The 21,899-nt window shown below is 59.9% G+C and overlaps 1 protein-coding gene across 2 annotated transcripts; it reads left to right on the forward strand.

Annotated features, from left to right (window-relative positions):
- The first annotated feature begins 1,851 nt into the window (after positions 1–1,851).
- P2RX2 (purinergic receptor P2X 2) lies at positions 1,852–21,477 on the forward strand. Of its 2 annotated transcripts, none has more exons than XM_054006856.1 (12): positions 1,852–2,472; positions 10,375–10,510; positions 12,876–12,947; positions 13,644–13,719; positions 13,872–13,968; positions 14,404–14,484; positions 17,136–17,274; positions 18,209–18,339; positions 18,455–18,545; positions 19,301–19,366; positions 19,444–19,521; positions 19,962–21,477. In XM_054006856.1, the coding sequence occupies exons 1-12, from the start codon at positions 2,312–2,314 to the stop codon at positions 20,277–20,279; spliced, it is 1,446 nt and encodes a 481-aa protein (XP_053862831.1). In that variant the 5' UTR covers positions 1,852–2,311; the 3' UTR covers positions 20,280–21,477. The 2 variants fall into 2 exon arrangements, with proteins under 2 accessions (XP_053862831.1, XP_053862832.1); XM_054006857.1 differs by having other exon boundaries at positions 20,190–21,477.
- The last annotated feature ends 422 nt before the right edge of the window (positions 21,478–21,899 follow it).

Below are 21,899 nucleotides of genomic sequence, written 5' to 3' on the forward strand. Positions count from 1 at the left end.
TTGTAGAGACGTGTAACCCCCTCGCCAGGCCTGTTAAGACCTGGAGCCCTGAAAACTCCCAGGGCAAATGCTACTCGCGGCGCCCCTGGCCTGGAGTGCTGCCAAGTGCCCCCTGCAATCCCCCTAGAGAGCAAGGGCTGAAGGGGAAACACTCCTGACCCCAAGGGCCGGATAGAGTCCAAGGCAACAGGGACTATTGTGGCCACCTGGTCTGAGCGGTTGCATCGCACAGGCCAGAGCCCTGCCCTCAATCAATTCCTGCGTCAAGCCCAGCTTGCGCTAGAGCAGATGTTTAAAAAAAGCCGATTTCATTTCAAACTGGCCAGTGATGGAGACTCCACCCTGATTTAGGTTAATTACCCTCCTCGCCGTTACAAAACCCGGCCTTATTTCTAGCCTGAATTTCTCTAGCTGCAACTTCCAGCCATTGGAGCTTGTTCTATCTTTGCCTGCAAGAGTGAAGGGCCCTCTGGTGTCGAATTCTGCCCCCCATGTAGGTACTGCTGGACGGTGATCAAATCACCCCTTAAACTTCTCTTTGACAAGCCAATAGATTGAGCTCCTCGAGTCTGTCACTAGAAGGCAGGTTTTCCAAGCCCTTGATCATTCTTCTGGCTCTGCTCTGACCCCTCTCCCCTTGATCAACTCTTGGCATGAATTGTGGCCTCCAGCACTGGACACGGGATTCCAGTTCGCACCAGTGTCAAATACAGAGATCACAGAACCTTTCTGCTCCTACCCCAGATCCCATTTATACACCCCAGGATCACACTGGCCCTTTTGCCCACAGGGGAGCACTGTGCAGCTGATTATCCCCTAAGTTAAAGTCCCCTGTCTGGAAGTATGCTCTGCTTGCCTAGTTCTTAGAAGTATGATGTTGCATTTGGCCGTATTAAAACAGATACTGTTTGCTTCTGCCCAGCATGCCAAGCGATCCAGATTGCTCAGTATCGGTGACCTGACCTCTTTGTTGTTTACCGCTCCATTAGGGTATGTCTACACTACGGGATTACTCTGAATTATTTACCGCTCCGTTAGGGTATGTCTACACTACGGGATTACTCCGAATTATTTACCGCTCCGTTAGGGTATGTCTACACTACGGGATTACTCTGAATTATTTACCACTCCGTTAGGGTATGTCTACACTACGGGATTACTCCGAATTATTTACCGCTCCGTTAGGGTATGTCTACACTACGGGATTACTCCGAATTATTTACCGCTCCGTTAGGGTATGTCTACACTACGGGATTACTCCGAATTATTTACCACTCCGTTAGGGTATGTCTACACTACGGGATTACTCCGAATTATTTACCACTCCGTTAGTCTTTGTGTCATCTGCAAACGTTCTCACTGATGATTTTATGCTTTCTTCCAGGTCACTGAAAAAATGTGAAATAGCACAGGGCCAAGAACCAATCCCGGTGGGACCCCACTAGAAACATCCCCACTCAGTCATTCCCCAGTTCAAATTACATTTTGAAACCTCTCATTCCGGCCGTGTTTAATCCACTTAATGCACAGCATACTGATTTTCTGTTGTTCTAGTTTCAGGCTCAAAATATCTTGTGGTACCGAATGAAATGCCTGACCGAAGTCGAAGTGTTTTACCTCAGCCCTATTACCTTTACCAACCAAACGCGTCATGTCATCAGAAAAGCTATCAAATTAGTTGGACAGGCTCTATTTTCCATTAGCCCATGTTGAGTGCCATTAATTACATCCCCCTCCTTTCATTCTTTATTAATCCAGTCCCATCACAGCGGCTCCATTCTCGTTCCCGGAATCAGTGTCAGGCTGACAGGCCCATACTTACCTGGGCCGGCTCATGTACCCACAACGCCAGTTTTCGTCCACTCCTCTGCCGGGATTGGGGATGATGGAGCAGCCTGTGTGTGTGGAGCAGGATTATCTTCTCTGGCCACAAGGGGGCATCAGTGCTGCAGAGATGGGCAGCTGCGGGCACGCCAGGGGATTGATTCCTTTAGTCCAGCCCTGGCCTGGAGGGGAGGATGCCCAGCGCGTACGGTGCCCTCGTCAGAGAGCGGCAGGGGATGGGTGGTGCCGCTCAGTGAGGCTCAGAGCATGAACCTGCAGACAGGGAGAGAAAGGAGATCCCGGTATAAACCAGTATAACGGCAGCTTCAGCGCGGGGAGGAGCAGTGGAGATCCCAGTGTAAACCAACACAGGGAGGCTGCTGCTGTTGTAGGACTGGGACCCTCCCAGTTCTCCCAGGATAAGGCGAGGGAGTGGCGATCCCAGGCTCAGCCCAGAGGCTTCCCTAGACGACCCCCCACCCCGCAGATGGAGGAGCCCCCGGCGAGGCGGCCCGGGGCCGTGGGCTGCTGGCGATGCTTCTGGGAGTTCTGGAACTACGAGACCCCCAAAGTCCTCGTGGTGAAGAACCGCAACCTCGGCATCATGTACAGAGGGGTGCAGCTGCTCATCCTGCTCTACTTCATCTGGTAGGTCCCCGGCTGGGCCAGCGTGCGGGGAGAGATGGGGTGGGGAGAGCTGAGGGGGCAGGCAGACACGCCAGCCTCAGCACCTGCACAGAGCGCTGAGTGAGGGCTGGATCCTCTGCTGCACGGGAGCCATTCGCTGATTTACACCAGAGAAGGATCTGGCCCAAGGGTTGCTGTCCAACCCTTTCCTGTGCGGCTGGGTTCAGGCAGGGACAGAGTGGGGTTAGATGCAGGAGGGAGGGGACGCCAGGTTCTGTCCAGCCCCACTGCCATGAGGTCCTGCTGGCCCACGATGGAATTGGGGGGGTCTGGGATTAGGACAGGGTCCTGCACCAGGTACTTCGTTAGCTGGGTGAGCCACAGAGGTGCAACCAGAGAAAAAGAGTTGGGGGGACACCAACAGGGAGTGTTTTATTCAACACAGCAGAGACAAGGCAGGAGGGCAGCGTAGCCAGCCCGGCCTGGGCACACTGCTGGCCCCAGCCCTTTGCAATGTGGTTAAATCTTGCATCATGTTGCACCTACCCGTTCCCACTCCAGAAATACGAGAGCTGGTGAAAAAAAGGCAATTATGGTTTGCAGGAGACGTTGGGGGTTTTAGTTTCCCATTAGAATGTTTTGTTTTCTTCCTCTCAACGACAATCCCAACCTGAAACGTTTTCCATTTGATCAAAACTTTTTTGATAAAAATGTAGTTTTCAAAAATCATGTCTGGTAAAAGAACATAAACAAATCGGTTTTGGGTAAAAAATATTGCCTTTGGAAAATCAAAAACTGAGCATTTGTACCAAAAAGGAACCCTTTTCCCCAAACATTTTTTGGTTTTCATACCCCCCCCCCTCCCCCCGGCCCAAAATTTCAACTCAAATAAAAATGTGCACGGGTTTGGGTTTGGGGTTTGGGGTTTTTTGCCAAAAAAAATATTGTCCGACTCTAGTAAAAATGTAGTAAAACAAATTGTTCTTTTTCCTTTTCCCTCTTTCCTTTGCTCTGCTCTGTCTCTCACACTCCAGTGCGCCCTCAATCGCCTTCTTCTAGATTGTTTAATAGTCGTTTTCTCCTACTGTCCTGTCTATGTTGTGGTCTCTTCCTCCCTCCTTTAACTTTCCACTCTCTTTTCATAGAATCCTAGAATCTCAGGGTTGGAAGGGACCTCAGGAGGTCATCTAGTCCAACCCCCTGCTCAAAGCAGGACCAATCCCCAACTAAATCATCCCAGCCAGGGCTTTGTCAAGCCTGACCTTAAAAACCTCTAAGGGTGGAGATTCCACCACCTCCCTAGGTAACCCATTCCAGTGCTTCACCACCCTCCTAGTGAAATAGTGTTTCCTAATTTCCATCCTAGACCTCCCCCACTGCAACTTGAGACAATTGCTCCTTGTTCTGTCATCTGCCACCACTGAGAACAGCTGAGCTCCATCCTCTTTGGAACCCCCTTTAGGTAATTAAAGGCTGCTATCAAATCCCCCCTCACCCTTCTCTTCTGCAGACTAAATAACCCCAGTTCCCTCAGCCTCTCCTCGTAAGTCATGTGCCCCAGCCCCCTAATCATTTTCGTTGCCGTCCGCTGGACTCTCTCCAATTTGTCCACATCCTTCTTGTAGTGTGGGGCCCAAAACTGGATGCAATACTCCAGATATGGCCTCACCAGTGCCGAATAGAGGGGAATAATCACTTCCCTCGATCTTCTGGCAATGCTCCTACTACTGCAGCCCAATATGCCATTGGCCTTCTTGGCAACAAGGGCACACTGCTGACTCATATCCAGCTTCTCATCCACTGTAATCCCCGGGTCCTTTTCTGCAGAACTGCTGCTTAGCCAGTCGGTCCCTAGTCTGTAGCGGTGTATGGGATTCTTCCTTCCTACGTGCAGGATTCTGCACTTGTCCTTGTTGAACCTCATCAGATTTCTTTCGGTCCAATCCTCCAATTTGTCTAGGTCACTCTGGATTCTATCCCTACCCTCCAGCGTATCTACCTCTCCCCTCAGTTTAGTGTCATCTGCGAACTTGCTGAGGGTGCAATTCATCCCATCATCATGAATAAAGATGTTGAACAAAACCAGCCCCAGGAGCGACCCTTGGGGCACTCCGCTTGATACTGTCGGAGAATAACAGAGTTCTCACTTTTTGTTTGGGTACAGCAAGTCAGATACTTTATTTTCTCTCTATCAATTGCATAGAGGGAGAGAGCTAAACAGGTCTCTCAACAGGTAAACAATACCAATTCATCTCAAACTTATAAAACACAGATCCCACAAAAACCAATAATCTATTTGTCCCGGTGCCTGGTTTTCCAGTACCAGGCGCAAGGGAGTTAAGTAACTCGGAATGTCAAAAGATCTGGATTCGGGCCAATCAGTGCCCAGGGCTGGCCAATCCTGGGTGCAAAGCTGCAACAAGCGTCTCTTCGACATTCTTTTCTGAACACCGGGTAAAGGCCATTTACTTAACATATAATTCAAAGGGCTATCCTTAGAGGGCTTTACCAGAGACCCACCCATCTGCCTGCTGACACTAACAGAGAATTACACAGAGAACAGAGGGAATTATGGCCTAATAGGATCCTATTACAGGAATTTCTACTAATACTGACCGCTACAGGGGACGGGACAGAAGGATCCCAATTCAACCTCAGAGCTTCATCGCACGCGATGGCTTCCACTCTGAGGAATTACGAATGAGAGGCTCAGTTCCGTCCACACACCTAACGCCCAAATATATAAGACAGAAATTCATTAACCAGAGTCGCCAGTAACTGTCACCGAAATATCGGGTCCACCTAGCTGAGAGCCAATAACAGCCAGACAGGGATAAGGAAGAGTTGCTTTATTCTGCAGAAGAAAGGAGAGCCTTGCACCTTGGTACAAAGACTCTGTCTTACACACATTTTACCATTCCAATCTCTCTATCAGTTGCCTGCCCGCTTGGGCCCGATCCTGCTTTTCTCGCTGAACCGTCCCTTCCATGGGCACCGGTTTTTTCACTATCAATTTAGCTAGGAGGGTGGGCTTCTCAACTAGCCCCCATCCTTCCTGGTCTCTTCCCTTAAACATTCTTACTCACAAGGCTATCCGAGTCCTCCCTCGTGAGGCTTGCCACTTGGGCAAAACGCATGGCCCATTGGCATTTAACTATTCAATTTTCTCTTGTGGCAAACACACTGCTCTTACAGCATATGCAAACACAGATGGTTAAATTCTGACAAGTCCCTGAAGGACCGGTACTTGCTTAGCCAGTGCTTCCTTTTCTGCCTGGAAGTCCTGTCTCAAGGCTTGCAACTTGCCCTGGGCGTAGGTTTGAGTTGCTGCCTGGTTCATGATCTATGCTCTTAATTGCTCAATTCTAGTTATCAAGTACACAACTCTTCCCTTTTCTCCAACTTCTCTATTGCCCAGTCCTGCTACGACTGGGGTAGATCCACCTGACACCCTTCCCGGTCAGCCGGGGTGGAAAGAGGAATGCTAAATCCCTCTCCGGTTCTCAGACTTACTGCGGCTGAGAGTAGACACACTTTCATACTCACACACGTACGTCCAGACTGGCCACGTCTGTGTATAACGTTCAGAGAAGGCGCTGTGCAATCTCCAACTTGCTTCCTCTCTTGGGAGGGCAGTTCTTTTACACCCTGAGGTCTCCTGGGGCGTCTTTTCAGTGATTCCAGTCCAGGCCGGCTGCCTGTGGCTTCTTCAGCTTCCCCAAACCACGCCGGCTCCAGGGTCGCAAAGGCAGACTGTTGGATCTCACTGGACAGTTAAGCTTTGCAAATGTAATCTCAGCACTGTAACTTGTATTGCCTTTGGTTTGACTAGGTCTATATTTTTTCACAGCCAGCTGGGGCCGAAAGCAGTTTTTCTTTGTACTTAGCCTGGTCTGCATTGATTCTTGACCTTGAACGCAGATTAACTTTCTCTATCTCTGGACCAAGCTGAATTTCAAATTAACCCGTTCCTTTCCTCAATAGACAAATTGCTCCCATTGTGTGTCAGAGGCTTTTTTGTGATTAAAAGCTCCTCTGAGATGTATGATCTTATCTAGATTGAAGGTACCTTCTAGTGGGCATTGTTTAGATGAATTTTCACGCGTGTAATGATTCCAATTCTCTAAATACCTGCAGGTTTTTGGACCATAATGGACGTACATGAAATAAGCTGGGGTTCCCTTAGGGGGTGAGAGGGAATCCTTAGACTGTCCCCCACCAATTTTCCAATCACACACACAGGGAGGAGGATGCCCTGTTCGCGCTAGCAGCACATAAACTAAGGATCTCTCCCTACAGGGTATTCACACAGGAGAGACTAATGAGGATGGCCACGACCTTCCTACACCTCCCTTCAGCAAAGAGCATCAGCTAGTCTCTGAGAGATGGCACCGCTTACTCTGTTGCATCCAGTGAGATGATCAGACTGTCAGTGGCTCACACAGAGAGGAAAAGGGGAGGGAAGATGGGTTCACACACTCCTAGACCCAGGTAGCCTCCTCGCCGGATGATGCCAGGCCGAGTTAGCCCACCGTGGGTCGGATCTCCTAAAAGATCCTCTAGTTACCGGGCTTGCATTAGAGTAGTTCTGGTCACGAGCCAAAAGACTTTGCAGAGTACTCTGGGTGTCTTCCGGTAACTCTCAATTCACACTGGTGTGTACACACACACACACACACACACACACACACACACACACACACACACACACACACACACACACACACACACACACACACAGGCCTCTATTTCCAAGTACCACGATGCATCACACTATAAGGCGGTAACAACCCCTCTTGAGGCGGTAAAAACCACTCAGCACCGGTGCATACCTATGCATCTCTCATATGCATATGGGGGCGGCCAAACTAACAGGTCCCCAGAACCGCATACAACTACCGTATTGGGAGGCGGCAAAACAATTCCCCAGAACCGCTCTGCATCTGATCTTGCTGCACAGTCAATAAGTTCGGATGGCGTGAGCCCAACAGGGACAGACGGCCCCACGGACAGTCCTCCTCCGACACCCCAATAGAGATTTCAAAAGGTCTCCTACCTCTATTGTGGCACCATGGGGTTCGAAGGGGAACGATCCGTAGCAGCTGCCGGTACCTCTGCGGGCGTTGCCATCCCGGACGAGCCCCCAAATTGTCGGAGAATAACAGAGTTCTCACTTTTTGTTTGGGTGCAGCAAATCAGATACTTTATTTTCTCTCTATCAATTTAGCTAGAGGGAGAGAGCTAAACAGGTCTCTCTCCAGGTAAACAATTACAGCAAGCATTTATACCTTTTGTTACAGACAATAATGAGCAACAGCTGCATTTTGTTTATACACAGGTCATCCTGATATCTTGTTTTGCTCCTTAATGTAGACTCTTAGTCTACAGTCCATATTATCTACACATTATCTACACAAGGTCGCAACAACTTCTCACACAGTTCTTTCCCACTCGCCTCACACATTCCTCGCTTCTCCAAATCTCGCGTTATTAGGGTTACAGTTAGCCTGACTCTTGCTAACAAACTGTCATACATTGCATCCCCTTCCTGTCAGTTCTTTCTCTGCTTCCACAATACCACTTTCTTCTCTCTCTGTTAGTCCCGGACCCTTCCCCTCTCTCTCATCCCCCATTCCCACTCTCTCTGTACTCTGCCCCTCCTCACTTCCCTTTCCACTAAAAGCTCTCCCGTCCCATCCCATGCACTCTCCTTCCCCACACCCACTCGCTCTCCTCCTTCCCACCCCCCATGTCACGCACGCACATGCTGGTGAATGAGATCTCCCAGCAGGGCAGTCGCACACACTGCCCAGCTGATCTGGAAACGATTTCCTCACGGCATAGTTCAGCCCATGGCCAATGCAGTTCTCGGCCTCGCTGCCGAGTCTGCTCACCAGCGCAAAGCATGGCGGGGACGGAGTGTGTGAGCCGGAACAGAGACCCACCCACCTCCGCTCCGAGAGGCACCACCCAGCATCTGTTAACTAGAAATAAGTCTGGATCCCGGCTGAGCGAGCCAGGATTCCTGGTGACCTGCAGGCGAGGGCCTTGAGACATCCCGGCCTCAAGAAGCACTGCCCAGAGCAACGCTTGCTGTCTAGCCAGCTCCTGAATGCAACCAATAGGCCATGGCCTGAGGGGGACCCAACACAGCCGCTATTTGAGAGGTGTAGGTAGCGGGATTCCAGGATCCCGTTCCTGGCTCTAGGCTCAGATTCATGCAGCGTTTCTCAGTCAGTGCCATATGGTCCCATCTGGCCTGGGAATCTATGAAAAGCTCCAGGCCCAGGGTCAGTCAGACGCAGTCTTTCAAAGCCCAACGCCCTTCCTTTGTTTCCTAGTCTCTGGAAACCCAGCTGGAACCAGTATCTGCAAACCTCGCTGGGGCGGATCCAGTCTGGAGGAGTTTTCAGTGTGAACCCCTGCCCGGGCCTAGTTCCTGGAGCTGTCCCTGGCCCCAAAGATCCTGCACTGGGTCTCCCTTTTCCATGCCAGGACCCCTCCGGGACCCCCTCCCAGCTAGGTGGGATCCAGCCCCCCCCCCACACATTTAGCAATATGGGTTGGGCAGGGTGGTTACAAGGCTCTGATACTGGTTTGTAGTGCCCAGAGTAAGAATGCCAGGGCCAATGGTTCCACACAGCCCAATCAAGCACGTACGTTGGCACATTCCTTCTGTAAGGCAAAGGGGTGAGACTTTCCCCCGACTTAGAGAGACCTGGGTTTTCTCCCTACCTGGGTGAGGTTGCACCTTTCACCTTTCACTCCCTGGGCGAGTGGCAAGGGCGGCGCAGGCGGGCTCGGTTAATAGTGAGGGTTATGAAGGGCACAGAAGCACTAGGCAGTTTGAGGCTAGAGCCGTGGTCTCTTGGCTTGCAGGCCAGCTCCTCGCCCAAGGCTAGCGGGTACCTCGTGCGGGGAGGATCTCTCTGCAAAGACCTGGGATTTCCCCTGGCACATGCGTGAGCGTCACCCAGACGGATGAGCCCTGGTGGGGGTGTGCGGGATCCCCCAACGGCGACAGCCACCCCCTCTCCTGGCTTCTCTCTGCCCCGCTCTCCCCCGCACGGCATCGCTCACTTGCTCACTCCCTAAGACCGTCACCGCTCCCCACACAGCCGTTCATGCTCCCCAGGTTCTCTCGGCCCCTGCACTGGTTTCCACTGGCCTCCTGTGACGGAGCAGGGAGCAGGGCAGATTTGACCTGGGAATGTTGCAGGGGGGTTGCAGTGGGGATGTGGGACTTCCCTTGAAGGAAGCTACCTGAGCTGTAACCTGAGCCAGGAACGGGGGTGGGGAGAATTAACACCTTCTGCCCGGGAGACTGGACAAAGGAGAGGAGCAGCGGGAGGGGCTGGGAGTTTAGTTTCGGTTGGGGCTGGGTGGTGCAACGCAGGGAACCCCAAGCTGGGGTCTAAGCTCCCTGAACCTCCCAGAGGGACCTAATTGAGGGGGTCTGGTCGTACCTACACGCTCTGCTTGAGACGGTGTTCCTGTCCTTAAATAAACCTTCTGCTTTACTGGCTGGTTGAGAGTCGCAGTGAATCTCGGGAAGAGGGGTGCAGGGCCCTAACTCCCCCACAATCCGCAACACCTCCTGTCTCTGTCTGCTCCTTCTGGTGCTCCCAGGCTGACGGGTGATGGGAAGGGGCGAGCTCCCAGGAGCTGCCCAGCACCAACAAGCCCTGGGGCGGGGAGTGGATAATGCAGCAGAACAGGGAGGATGGCGGGGGGGGGGGGGGTGTTGTTGCAGGGGAGGGGGAGAAGCCCTTGCATTTGGGATTCCCCAGCCATAGGGCAGGCAGAGGTGGGGGGATACATCCCTCGCCCGGCGGCGGGGACCCAGGGGGCAGCGGGGGCAGTGCTGGGCTCCAGATCCTGGGAATGGGGGTGTATGTCCCTGACAGCTCCCTCCACCCCCAGGTACGTGTTCATCATCCAGAAGGGCTACCAGGAGAGCGAGACAGGCCCCGAGAGCTCCGTGCTCACCAAGGTGAAGGGCATCACCCGCTCACCCAGCAAGGTCTGGGACGTGGAGGAGTACGTCAAACCTGCTGAGGTGAGGCTGTGACGCTGCCCCACCGCTCTCAAGGCTGTGATCTGCCCCCCCTTCTGTGAGGCCCTGACATTACCCCCCCACTGCAAGGCTATGTCACTGCCCCTCCCCCATGTACTCCCACAAGGCTTTGATGTGGCCCCCCACTCCCCTCTTGGAGGCCAAAGCACTGCCCCTCCCCCACTCCCTCCCCATGAATCCCTGACACTGCCCCTCCCCCACAGCCTTCCCCCCCCCCAGGCTGTAATAGTTCCTGCCTGATACCAGGTCCCCCTGGAAGCAACCAAACCCTGACAGTAGGGTTACCATACGTCCGGATTTTCCCGGACATGTCCGGCTTTTGGGGGCTCAAATCCCCGTCCGGGGGGAAATCCCCAAAAGCCGGGCATGTCCGGGAAAATCGGGAGGGAGGGAGGGCTCGGCCGGGGCCTCTTTGGCCGGGGCCGGTGCGGGGCCGGGCCGGGGTCGCGGCGCGGGGCCGGGCGGGGAGCAGGGGGCGCGGTGCCGGGAGCCGGTCCGGGCCCGAGGGGCTGGGCCGCTGGGGGGTGCGCGGAGCCGGGCCGGGAGCCGGGCTGCGGAGCCGCGGGGGTGCGCCGGGCCGGGAGCCGGTCCGGGGGTACGCCGGACCGGGAGCCGGTCCGGGGCCGCGGGGCCGGGGGGGTGCGCCGGGCCGGTCCGGGATCGCGGGCCCGGGGGGTACGCCGGGCCGCGGAGCCGCAGGGGTGCGCCGGTCCGGTCCGGGAGCCGGTCTGGGGCCGCGGGGCCGGGGGGGTGCGCTGGGCTGCGGAGCCGCGGGGGTGCGCCGGGCCGGGAGCCGGTCCGGGGCCGCGGAGCCGCGGGGGTGCGCCGGGCCGGGAGCCGGTCCGGGGCCGCGGGGCCGGGGGGGTGCACCGGGCCGCGGAGCTGCGGGGGTGCGCCGGGCCGGGGGGGTGCGCCGGGCCGGGAGCCGGTCCGGGGCCGCGGGGCCGGGGGGGTGCGCCGGGCCGCGGGGCCAGGTGGGTGCGCCGGGCCGGGAGCCGGGCGGGGCCGCAGGGCCGGGGGGGTGCGCCGGGCCGCGGGGCCGGGGGGGGTGCGCCGGGCCGGGAGCCGGGCCGGGGTCGCGGGGCCGGGGGTGTGCCGGGCCGCCGGGGGCCGGCCGGCAGTGCTGGGCGGGCCGGGGGTGGTCGGCCGGGGCTGGCACCCCAGGGCCCGAGCCGACCCAGGCTGGAGCCGCCGGGGGGCCAGCCTGGGCCCGCACCTCCTCCCCCCCATTACCTGCTTCAGGCTTCCCGCGAATTAAATGTTCGCGGGAAGCAGGGGAGGGGGCGGAGACTTTGGGGAGGGGGCGGGGCTGGGGGCGGGGGCGGGGCCGGGGCCCCGTGGAGTGTCCTCCATTTGGAGGCACAAAATATGGTAACCCTACCTGACAGCCCCCAGACAGGCGGGAGGGGGCTGCTCTGGGCACCTCGCTAACGCTGCCTGTGCCAATGCCGTGTGCCAGTGCTAATAACAGCGCGTCGCCCGCATGTCACCAGCACCCCCAGGGCCCCCACTGAGCTCTGCATGGAGCCAGGGCCCGGCACAGAGCCCCCGTCCCTGCAATCCCCCCCCCTCCCATTGCACCCCCAGGCCCCCGCTGAGCTCTGCATGGAGCCACGGCCCAGCACAGAGCCCCCGTCCCTGCACCCCTCATTGCACCCCCAGGCCCCCGCTGAGCTCTGCACGGAGCCAGGGCCCGGCACAGAGCCCCCGTCCCTGCACCCCCCATTGCACCCCCAGACCCCCGCTGAGCTCTGCATGGAGCCAGGGCCCGGCACAGAGCCCCTGTCCCTGCACCCCTCCATTGCACCCCCAGGCCCCCGCTGAGCTCTGCATGGAGCCAGGGCCCGGCACAGAGCCCCCGTCCCTGCACCCCCCATTGCACCCCCAGGCCCCCGCTGAGCTCTGCACGGAGCCAGGGCCCGGCACAGAGCCCCCGTCCCTGCACCCCCCATTGCACTCCCAGGCCCCCGCTGAGCTCTGCATGGAGCCAGGGCCCGGCACAGAGCCCCCGTCCCTGCACCCCCCATTGCACCCCCAGGGCTCCCTGCATTGGGCTGATCCCCGTGTGGGCGCTGACTTGCCTGCTTGCCACAGGGAGCCCGTCGAGACCCCGCGACCCCTAGGTCAGTGTGCCCTGGGGCCAGCCCAGCATGGCTCCTGGCCGGGAAATGGTGAAGCGACTGGCCCAGGCGGGGGGCAGGATTTACGGCGAGGCAGCTGGCTGAGGCTGGCCGGGCGGACGCCCTCCAGCGATCTCACTCACTCCATCGCCAGCCGGGCACCCCAGTGAGGGCTGTGGGGGTGGGGGGCTCCATGGAAAACGTCTCTCTCCCTGTCGGCTCTGCAGGGCGGCAGCGTGTTCAGCATCCTCACCCGGGTGGAAGTCACCCGCTCCCAGACGCTGGAGACCTGCCCGGAGGTGAGGGAGGCAGCCGGGGCTGGGTGGAGGGCAAGGCACAGCCCGGGGGTGGGGAATGGAGGCAGGGGGCCTGGCTGGCTGGGAGCAGCGAAAGGATGCCGAGGAAGGAGACTGGGGATGGAGAACTGGCCCACGACAGCCCCAGACCCACACTCCCATGGGCAGCACTTGGAGGGCCCCTAGTGCGGACAAGGGCTCTGGAGCCCTGGTCCCTGCCCGCAGAGCTGCACCAGGGATTGCTGCCTGCCCGGCCCTGCCCAGCCGCTGGCTGTGTGCCAGTGTGCCCGCAGCCTCTGGGCCGGGGGTGATTGACAAGCAGGAGCACAGTGGCTGGGGGGTACCTAGGCAGCCCCAGGCCGGGAGAGGGAGCGATGCCAGTTGCGGCGTGTCCTGGAGCCAGAACTTGGCCTCTCTGGCTCCCTCCGCCTCGGCTCTGCCCCAGTTCCACACCTGGGTCTGGGCTGATCTCGCTCCGCTCCCTGCTGCTGGCGTAATAGCGAGTGCGGGGGGCAGAGGTCACCCAACGCGAGGGGCATCCCAGGCTGCAGGGGGTGGCTCAGGTGGGGGTGAGAGGGAGGGTGCTGGGTAGGGGAACTGGCTCGGTCCCTTCGCTCCCCTCCCCCAGCTCTGCCCTCTTTGCAGAGCCCCAGGGGTCCCGCCCCTCTCCCAGTGACACCTTGGTTTCCGCCCCTGCAGAGCCTGGAGGTCCCTCACGCCACCTGCACCTCCGACAGCGACTGTGTGGCTGGGGAGATGGAGATGCTGGGGAACGGTGAGTGAGCAGTGCCGCCGGCGGCCTGGGTGGCAGCATGGGCATGGGCCAGGGCCAGCCGGAGACTGGCATTCAGCCGCCCCAGGGCCAGAGGGAGGGCGAGGCCAGCTGCCCTTAGGGGACGCGCTCAGTCCATCTGTCTGTCCCTGCAGGAGAGAGGACGGGGCGCTGCGTCCCCTATTACAGCGGGCCGGGGAAGACCTGTGAGGTCACCGCCTGGTGTCCAGTGGAAGACGGAGGAACGGTCAGGTAGAGAGGGGCTGCTGGAAGTGCAGGGGGACCCACGGACAGGGGGGTGTTCATGGCCCCTGGGAAGGAGGCACAACTGGGAGTCTCTCACCCTTCTCCTGCCCTGGGATGCCACCTAGCCCTCACCCCAATACCCAGCTCCAGTGGGACACCCCAGAGGGAGATGGAGCTGGGCAGGGAGGGGGTGCTAGGTTGGGGGGAGGCAGGACCCCCCTTCTCACCAGGGGTGAGTTAGCACCGGGAAAGGGGGGTGTCAGCAGTGGGGGAGACACACCCTCACGGTGGAGCAGGGACCCCCACGTGCTTTGGGGCGATGGGGTTCTGGCTGGGGGTGGGGGGATGTCACTTGTGGGGGTGGGGAGGACGATGCCCTGGGCTCGGGGGAGGAGGAACTCCCTGCCCAGGGAAGGGCTGACACGTTTCTGCCCTCGCCAGCGAGTCCCTGGGGAAGATGGCCGCGCAGTTCACCATCCTGATCAAGAACAACATCCAATTCCCCCGCTTCGGATTCTCCAAGTATGGCTCAGCAGGGACCCGCGAGTCTCACCCCAGCTGCCCCCCTCGGGGGAGGGATCACGGGCTGTGCCCGTCAGGAACAGAGCCAGGGCGGGGAGGAGCGAGAGCACTGGCACATGGGCACCGGGGGGGACATTGCCTGGGTGCTGCTCTGGGGGTGTGTGAAGGGGGGTGTGGTTTGTGTCAGCAGTGGCTGAATGATGCCAGTTTGGCCATTGCTGCCATTGTGGTTGGGCCGGGGCACCGCAGACCAGCACACACCAGAGATGAGTCTGTAGAGCATGGCTGTGGGTCTGTATGTGCATGGGGGTGGTTGTGTGAGTGTGTGTGTGCACATGGCTGTGGGTCTGTGTGTGCATGGGGGTGGTTGTGTGAGTGTGTGTGTGTGCACATGGCTGTGGGTCTGTGTGTGCATGGGGGTGGTTGTGTGAGTGTGTGTGTGTGCACATGGCTGTGGGTCTGTGTGTGCATGGGGGTGGTTGTGTGTGTGCACATGGCTGCGGGTCTGTGTGTGCATGGGGGTGGTTGTGTGAGTGTGTGTGTGTGCACATGGCTGTGGGTCTGTGTGTGCATGGGGGTGGTTGTGTGAGTGTGTGTGTGTGCACATGGCTGTGGGTCTGTGCGTGCATGGGGGTGGTTGTGTGTGTGCACATGGCTGCGGGTCTGTGTGTGCATGGGGGTGGTTGTGTGAGTGTGTGTGTGCACATGGCTGCGGGTCTGTGTGTGCATGGGGGTGGTTGTGTGAGTGTGTGTGTGCACATGGCTGCGGGTCTGTGTGTGCATGGGGGTGGTTGTGTGAGTGTGTGTGTGCACATGGCTGTGGGTCTGTGTGTGCATGGGGGTGGTTGTGTGAGTGTGTGTGTGCACATGGCTGTGGGTCTGTGTGTGCATGGGGGTGGTTGTGTGAGTGTGTGTGTGCACATGGCTGTGGGTCTGTGTGTGCATGGGGGTGGTTGTGTGAGTGTGTGTGTGCACATGGCTGCGGGTCTGTGTGTGCATGGGGGTGGTTGTGTGAGTGTGTGTGTGTGCACATGGCTGCGGGTCTGTGTGTGCATGGGGGTGGTTGTGTGAGTGTGTGTGTGCACATGGCTGTGGGTCTGTGTGTGCATGGGGGTGGTTGTGTGAGTGTGTGTGTGCACATGGCTGCGGGTCTGTGTGTGCATGGGGGTGGTTGTGTGAGTGTGTGTGTGCACATGGCTGCGGGTCTGTGTGTGCATGGGGGTGGTTGTGTGAGTGTGTGTGTGCACATGGCTGTGGGTCTGTGTGTGCATGGGGGTGGTTGTGTGAGTGTGTGTGTGCACATGGCTGCGGGTCTGTGTGTGCATGGGGGTGGTTGTGTGAGTGTGTGTTTGGGCACCTGCATGGGGGTGTATTTTAGGGTTGCCAGGTGGCCGGTTTTGAACAGCAATGTCCGGTCAAAAAGGGAACCTGGCAGCGTCCGGTTCCCTGCAGTAAGAGCAGCAGCTGCGGTTGGAGCCTGGAGGAGCTGCTCTCTGCTCAGCTGCTGGGTGGCAGAGAGGTAGGTGCTGGCGCTGGCTGCGTGGGGGCGTGGGGGAGAGGAATCCTGTCCACCCCCTGCCTCGCTGTACCCCATTGGACAGGCTCCACCTCAGCTCCTCCCAGCCCCGCTCTGCAGGCAGCAGGTGAGTCCCGGGAGAGGGGGGAGTGAGCGAGGAGGGAGACGTGGACAGCAAGCGAAGGAGGATGGGGGGAGAGGAGTGGGGGGGAGCGGGGCCTCAGGGGAAGAGGTGGGGCAGGGGCGGGGCAAGGGTGTTGGCTTTTCAGCAATTATAAAGTTGGCAGCCCTAGTGTGTTTGTGCATGTGCACGGGTATTGGCAGCTGTGGGCCCCATGGGGGTCATGAGCAGGGCCGGTGCAAGGAAGTTTAGTGTCCTAGGCGAAACTTCCACCTTGCGCCCCCCCCACCCCAGCCCTGTGGCAGCTTCCCACCCCTCCCAGCTCACCTCTGCTCCGCCACCTCCCCGAGCCCTGCGGCAGCTCCCCAACCCCCCTCCGCCCTGAGGCGCCCCGTGGCAGTTCTGCCCCTCGCCCAGGGAGCCGTGCGGCAGCTCCCCACCCCAGATCATCTCTGCTCTGCCTCCTCCCTGAGCCCTACGGCATCTCCCCACCCCCCCGGCAGCAGCTCCCCAACCTCCACCCTGAGGTGCCCCCCCCCCCCGTGGCAGCTCCCCCCCGCCCAGGGAGCCATGTGGCAGCTCCCCACCCCAGCTCACCTCTGCTCCGCCCCCTCCCCAAGCACGCCGTCGCTGCTCCACTTCTCCCACCTCCCAGGCTTGAGGCGCCAATCAGCTGTTTGGTGCTGCAAGCCTGGGAGGGAGAGAAGCAGAGTGGGGCAGCGTGCTCAGGGGAGGAGGCGGAGCAGAGGTGAGCTGGGGCAGGGAGTTCCCCTGCGTGCCGCCCCCCTTTACTTGCTGCAGGCGGCCCTCCCCGCGCCCCCCTGACCCAGCTCCCTCCGCCTAAATGCCGACGACGACCGGGGCAGCCGAAGATTCGGCTGCCGCAGTCGCCGCCAAAGAAAATGTTGCCCCCCAAATGCTAGCACCCTAATAGGTTGCACCGGCCCTGGGGTCTGGGTTTGTTCACGTACATGGGGGGTGAGATACTCAGTAGCTCTCGGGGTGTCTCCTCAGAGGGAACGTGAAGGGCGATAAGAACGGCTACCTCAAAGACTGCACCTTCAACGAGACCACGGACCTGTACTGCCCCATCTTCCGCCTGGGCTCCATTGTGGAGCAGGCAGGAGAGAACTTCACCGCGCTGGCCGAACAGGTAGGCTGTGTGGGGTGGGGGGACCCTCGCCCGGTGACAGGGGACGGGCTCTGGTCTGGTGTGCGGGGAGGGGGGACTCTCACCCTGCGACAGGGGACGGGCTCTGGCCTGGTGAGACCGCTGTAGGGTCTCTCATAGGGCTGGGTTCTCTCAGGCACGTGGCTCTCGGGTCTCCCCCGAGGGAAGGCTCCGGCTCAGGCCCGTCCCGCGGCCGATTTTTCCTCCTGCACAGGGAGTGTTGAGGGTCAGGGGCACTTGAGCAGGTGCCGTGGCAGGGAGCTCCTGGCACGCCAGAAACACCCTGTGGCAGACAGACAGCGCAGGCCTGCAGGCAGCTCTGTGCTGAGCTCAGCATGTTGCTCAATCCAGTTGAACGCCCTGTGCCCAACACTGCCCACGTGCCTGTGGGCAGCAACAGCTGCTGCAGGAGGGCCTGGCAGGTGAATGCCCTTTGGCCCACTGGCCATTCTCTGCCACTCCCCAGAGCCTTGCGCCATCCTGGCCTCTTTTCTTGGGGTGCCCCCTCCTGGGCAGAGGTCAGCTGCTGGGTCCCCTCTGACGCCAGAGCCACACGCTCGCTTTCTGAGTCCCCTCCACACGCCCCCTGGGCCTGGATAGCCAGCTCCTTCGCGCTTCCCTCATGCCAGCACCAGTCTGCCGGGCGCTGTGCTGAGCTAGGCTGGCAGGCAGCTCCCGGAGCCCGGCGGCTGCCCTCCTGCGCTGGGTGGGCCTTGCAGGGCGAGCAGGAGGGAAAGCGTCTGGCCAGACGGGCAGCAGAGCGATATGGGGAGCAGAGAGGGGAGCTCTGAGATGCAAGGTGGTCTGGGGGGAGGGGGGGCAATGGGCTGGAAGTGAGGACCCCGGGTGCTGCCCAGGGCAGCTTGAGGTCCTGCTAGAGCTGTGTTGGTCCTGCCCTGCTCTCTGTCTCCTGCAGGGCGGCGTTATCGGGGTGATCATAAACTGGAACTGTAACCTGGACCTGCCCGACTCCGCGTGCAACCCCAGCTATTCCTTCCGCAGGCTGGATCCCAAGAGAACTCAGGTGTCTTCTGGCTACAACTACAGGTGACCTGTTCCCCTGCTCCTCTGGGGCGGTGACCCCCAGGGCCCTGCAACCCCCTGCTCCCGGGCCTGGCTGCTCCGCGCTGACTGCCCCTCATCCCCGCTCTCTCCTGCACAGGTTTGCCAAATATTACAACTGCAACGGGACGAACACGCGGAGCCTGATCAAGGCCTATGGGATCCGCATTGACGTTATTGTGCATGGCCAGGTGGGAAGAGAACCCTGCCCCGTGCCCCCTCCCCCGCACCGGGCCTGGCACTGCGGGACCCTGCCCAGCGCCCCCTCCCCTGCACCGGGCCTGGCACTGCGGGACCCTGCCCAGCGCCCCCTCCCCCGCACCGGGCCTGGCACTGCGGGACCCTGCCCACCGCCCCCTCCCCGGCACCGGGCCCAGCACTACAGGGACCCTGTGATGCCAGGCTGGGCCGAGTCGCTGACATTCGCAAGAGGGTGGCCAGATGTCTGGTAGGGGACCTGATGGTGTCCGGTCAGATCTACTGACTGGACACCCGAAGTCTGGTTACTGCAGGTGGGGGAGGTGGAGAGGAGCCGGGGCGATGACCCTGGGCTGCCTCCTACCTGCATTGGGCAGCTGCAGCTCCCAGCCCCGGCTCTGCAGGCGAGTCCCTCCCCACCCATGCAGGGAGAGGGGAGAGGGGAAGAGAAGCAAGCGACAGTGGGAGGGGGAAAGAGAAGCAAACAGGGGTGAGGCCTCAGGAGGAAGGGGTGGGACAGGGGTGAGGCCTGGGCGAAGGGACACAGCAGGGATGGGGCCTGGGGTAAGGAGTGGGGCAGGGGGTACCCTGGGGGGACAAGGCGGGGCAGGGCCCAGGGGGAAGGGACGGGGTCGGGGCGGTTCTGGGTTTTTATATTCTGTATTACAAAGTTGGCAACCCGAAGCCCTGGGGAGCGGGTGGCCGGGGGTGAGGAGCGCGGTGCTGACCGCTCTGTTCTTCTGCCTAGGCAGGGAAGTTCAGCCTGATCCCCACCATCATTAACCTGGCCACGGCGCTGACCTCGGTGGGAGTGGTGAGTATGTGCCCGCTGTGCCCGGGACGCTTGGCACAGGCTCCCTCGGGCACTAACCCTGCTCTCCTGCTCCCCAGGGCTCCTTCCTCTGCGACTGGATCTTACTGACCTTCCTGAACAAGAACGACGTGTACAGCGCCCGGAAATTCGATCAGGTACCGGCCCGGCCCCGTGCTATGATCCTGCCCTGCTCCTGCCAGGGCGCTCCCTCCCCTGGGCCGGGAGGTGCCCCCATCCACGGGAAGCGATTCGCCATGTCACACAGCAAGGCAGGGCAAAGCAGGGAATAGGCCCCAGGAGTCCTAGCACCCTGTTCTCACCACTAGACTCCACTGCCTACCTTGTGACTGGGCATCTCCAGGGTCGAGAGCAGTGAGGGAGTACCCAGGGCACCTCCCCCACCCCCGAATTAAAGCCCAGCAGAGATCCTCCCTGTGCAGCGCTGAGAGACCCCCCGCAGGGACCCCCGCTACCAGGGGAGGAGTGAGTGTGTGGCCTCAAGGGGAGAGCCCGGAGAAGGGGGCCATGTGCCCTGCCCGCCCCAGCCCCCTTGCGCTGCAGCTGCTGTCACACGTTGTGTTTCTGCCCATCACAGATGCAGCCGCTTGGCACCTCGAGAGCCAGTGCCCAGAGACCGGGCCGGATGGGCTCTCCCTGCCCCTGCTGGCTCTGGGCGTTCCCTGCGGGAGCCGGGCACTGCAGCCTGCCTGATGAGCCACCCCACAGGCCTTCCCCTGGCCGTTCTCCACGCCCTGTGACCTGGGGTGGGGCCGTGGAGCGAGGCCTAGGCACTAACCGCCCCATCTCTCCTCTGTCTGGCCAGGACAGGACCCCGGCGCCAGGCGGCATTGGTAACGCCTGCACCACTCAGGCCTCGTCGCCGGCCCACCCCAAGGGCCCCAGCCAGCTCTGAGCTGCCTCTACCCCTCACCTGCTGCTGTGGCTGGCCTGGGGACCCACTGCCAATGGGCAGGCTGAGTGGGGCTGCCCCAGTACTGACTGGAGGGGTGAGGACCAGGAGACCCCCAGCCCAATCTGGATTTCACCCCACGGCCAGCAGAGTTCCCGGAGAGCCTCAGCTTCCCTGCGACTCTCTGCAGGGCTGGGGGTGAGTGAGCCCAGACCCAGACAGGCCCCCAGCGCTAGGCCGAACACGCACCCCAGAGCCTTGTACAGACCCCAGGGCTGGCCAAATCCCCCGGAGGCTGGAGAGCCAGGTGACCCGCCACGGGGACAGGTACCCGCCTAGTTCTACGCCCCCTGCTCTGCCAGCCCCTCCTGCAGTGAACGTGCCCAGTGGGCTGTGATGGGGCGAGAGGTCGGCCCCAGGAGGCCAGCCGCAGAGAGGCTGGTCTGTGCAGGCCACGGCCGCCTCCCCGGGCCCAGCCGGCTCTTTAACTCGCACTGACCAGGGAGTCATTTGGGTCGCTGGGTGTTGTGCTGAGGGGGGACAGAACCAGCAGGGAGCACATGGGCACTGTCCTCTCCCGGGGCATCACCTCTTCCCTGCTACTCTCCCCCTAAGAGAGCCCCCTGCCCCACCCTGGGCTCCCCTTCCTCCATGGCTGCTCCCCACATTTCCCCAGCTGTTCTGGAGCCTGCTCACCCCATAGCACTCGCCCATGAGCCCCCCACAAACCCAGCCATGCCCACTCATAGCGTCAGACAAGCCACACTCACAGGGCAGTTCCTCACAGCGTGATCACCACTCAGCCTTCTGGCTGGCTTTGAGCAGCAGCAGCTTAGTGAACACTACTGACGTTTGAATTGAGGAAAGCACCATTGAGATGAGCAGGGCACTTCACCCCCTCAGAGCTGCTGTTTCAGGCTCTCTGCAGACTCTGGCAGAGCTCACGGCATCAGTGACGCTTGGGTCATATTTTGAAGGGGTTTGTTACAATCCTAAGGACCAGAGATTTAATGTTAGTGCTCAGGGATGGGCGGGGAGGGCTCAGGTTTTTGGCAGCCCAGCTTGAGACACCTCATTTTCCAGGAAGTGCCGCGCCCCCGTCCTGTGAAAAACTGCCCTGGAGATACCCCCAAATCACCAGTCGCTGCTGAAAAGCTGGGCTTGAGAGCATAGCCTGGGTCACACAAATGCAGGGCCCCGACCAGTCCCCCCCAGACACGCTCAGAGCTCACCTTGGGCCCTGAGCTGTCTCACGGCCTCTGGGGGGGCAGGGGCCCATGTGGTAATCAGGAGCGCTGCGAGGTGAAAGCCCGTCCCCTTTGCACACCGTGACTGTGCCACACGGCTAGGCCATAGGGCGGGCCGGCGCCGTGGCAGGGCTGGAGACGTGAGATCAGGGCAGGGCAGAACGGCTGGCGCGGCCCCCAGGAAGCACTGCACCGGCAGGTGCTGCTGGTTGAGTTCACAGCCAGGCAGGAACTGGTGGCACCAAGGCCTTGCTGGCCAAGCCAGCGGTGTCTGGTGGTGCTGGCACAAGGGGCTGTCCCATCATGCCTGCCTGCCTGCCCTCTCCCCCCTGCTCTAGCACTTCACCAAACAGCTAGGAAATGAACTTGGGCAGAC

The sequence above is a fragment of the Malaclemys terrapin genome, chromosome 16 (genome assembly GCF_027887155.1).
Source record: "Malaclemys terrapin pileata isolate rMalTer1 chromosome 16, rMalTer1.hap1, whole genome shotgun sequence".
Lineage (NCBI taxonomy): Eukaryota > Metazoa > Chordata > Testudines > Emydidae > Malaclemys > Malaclemys terrapin.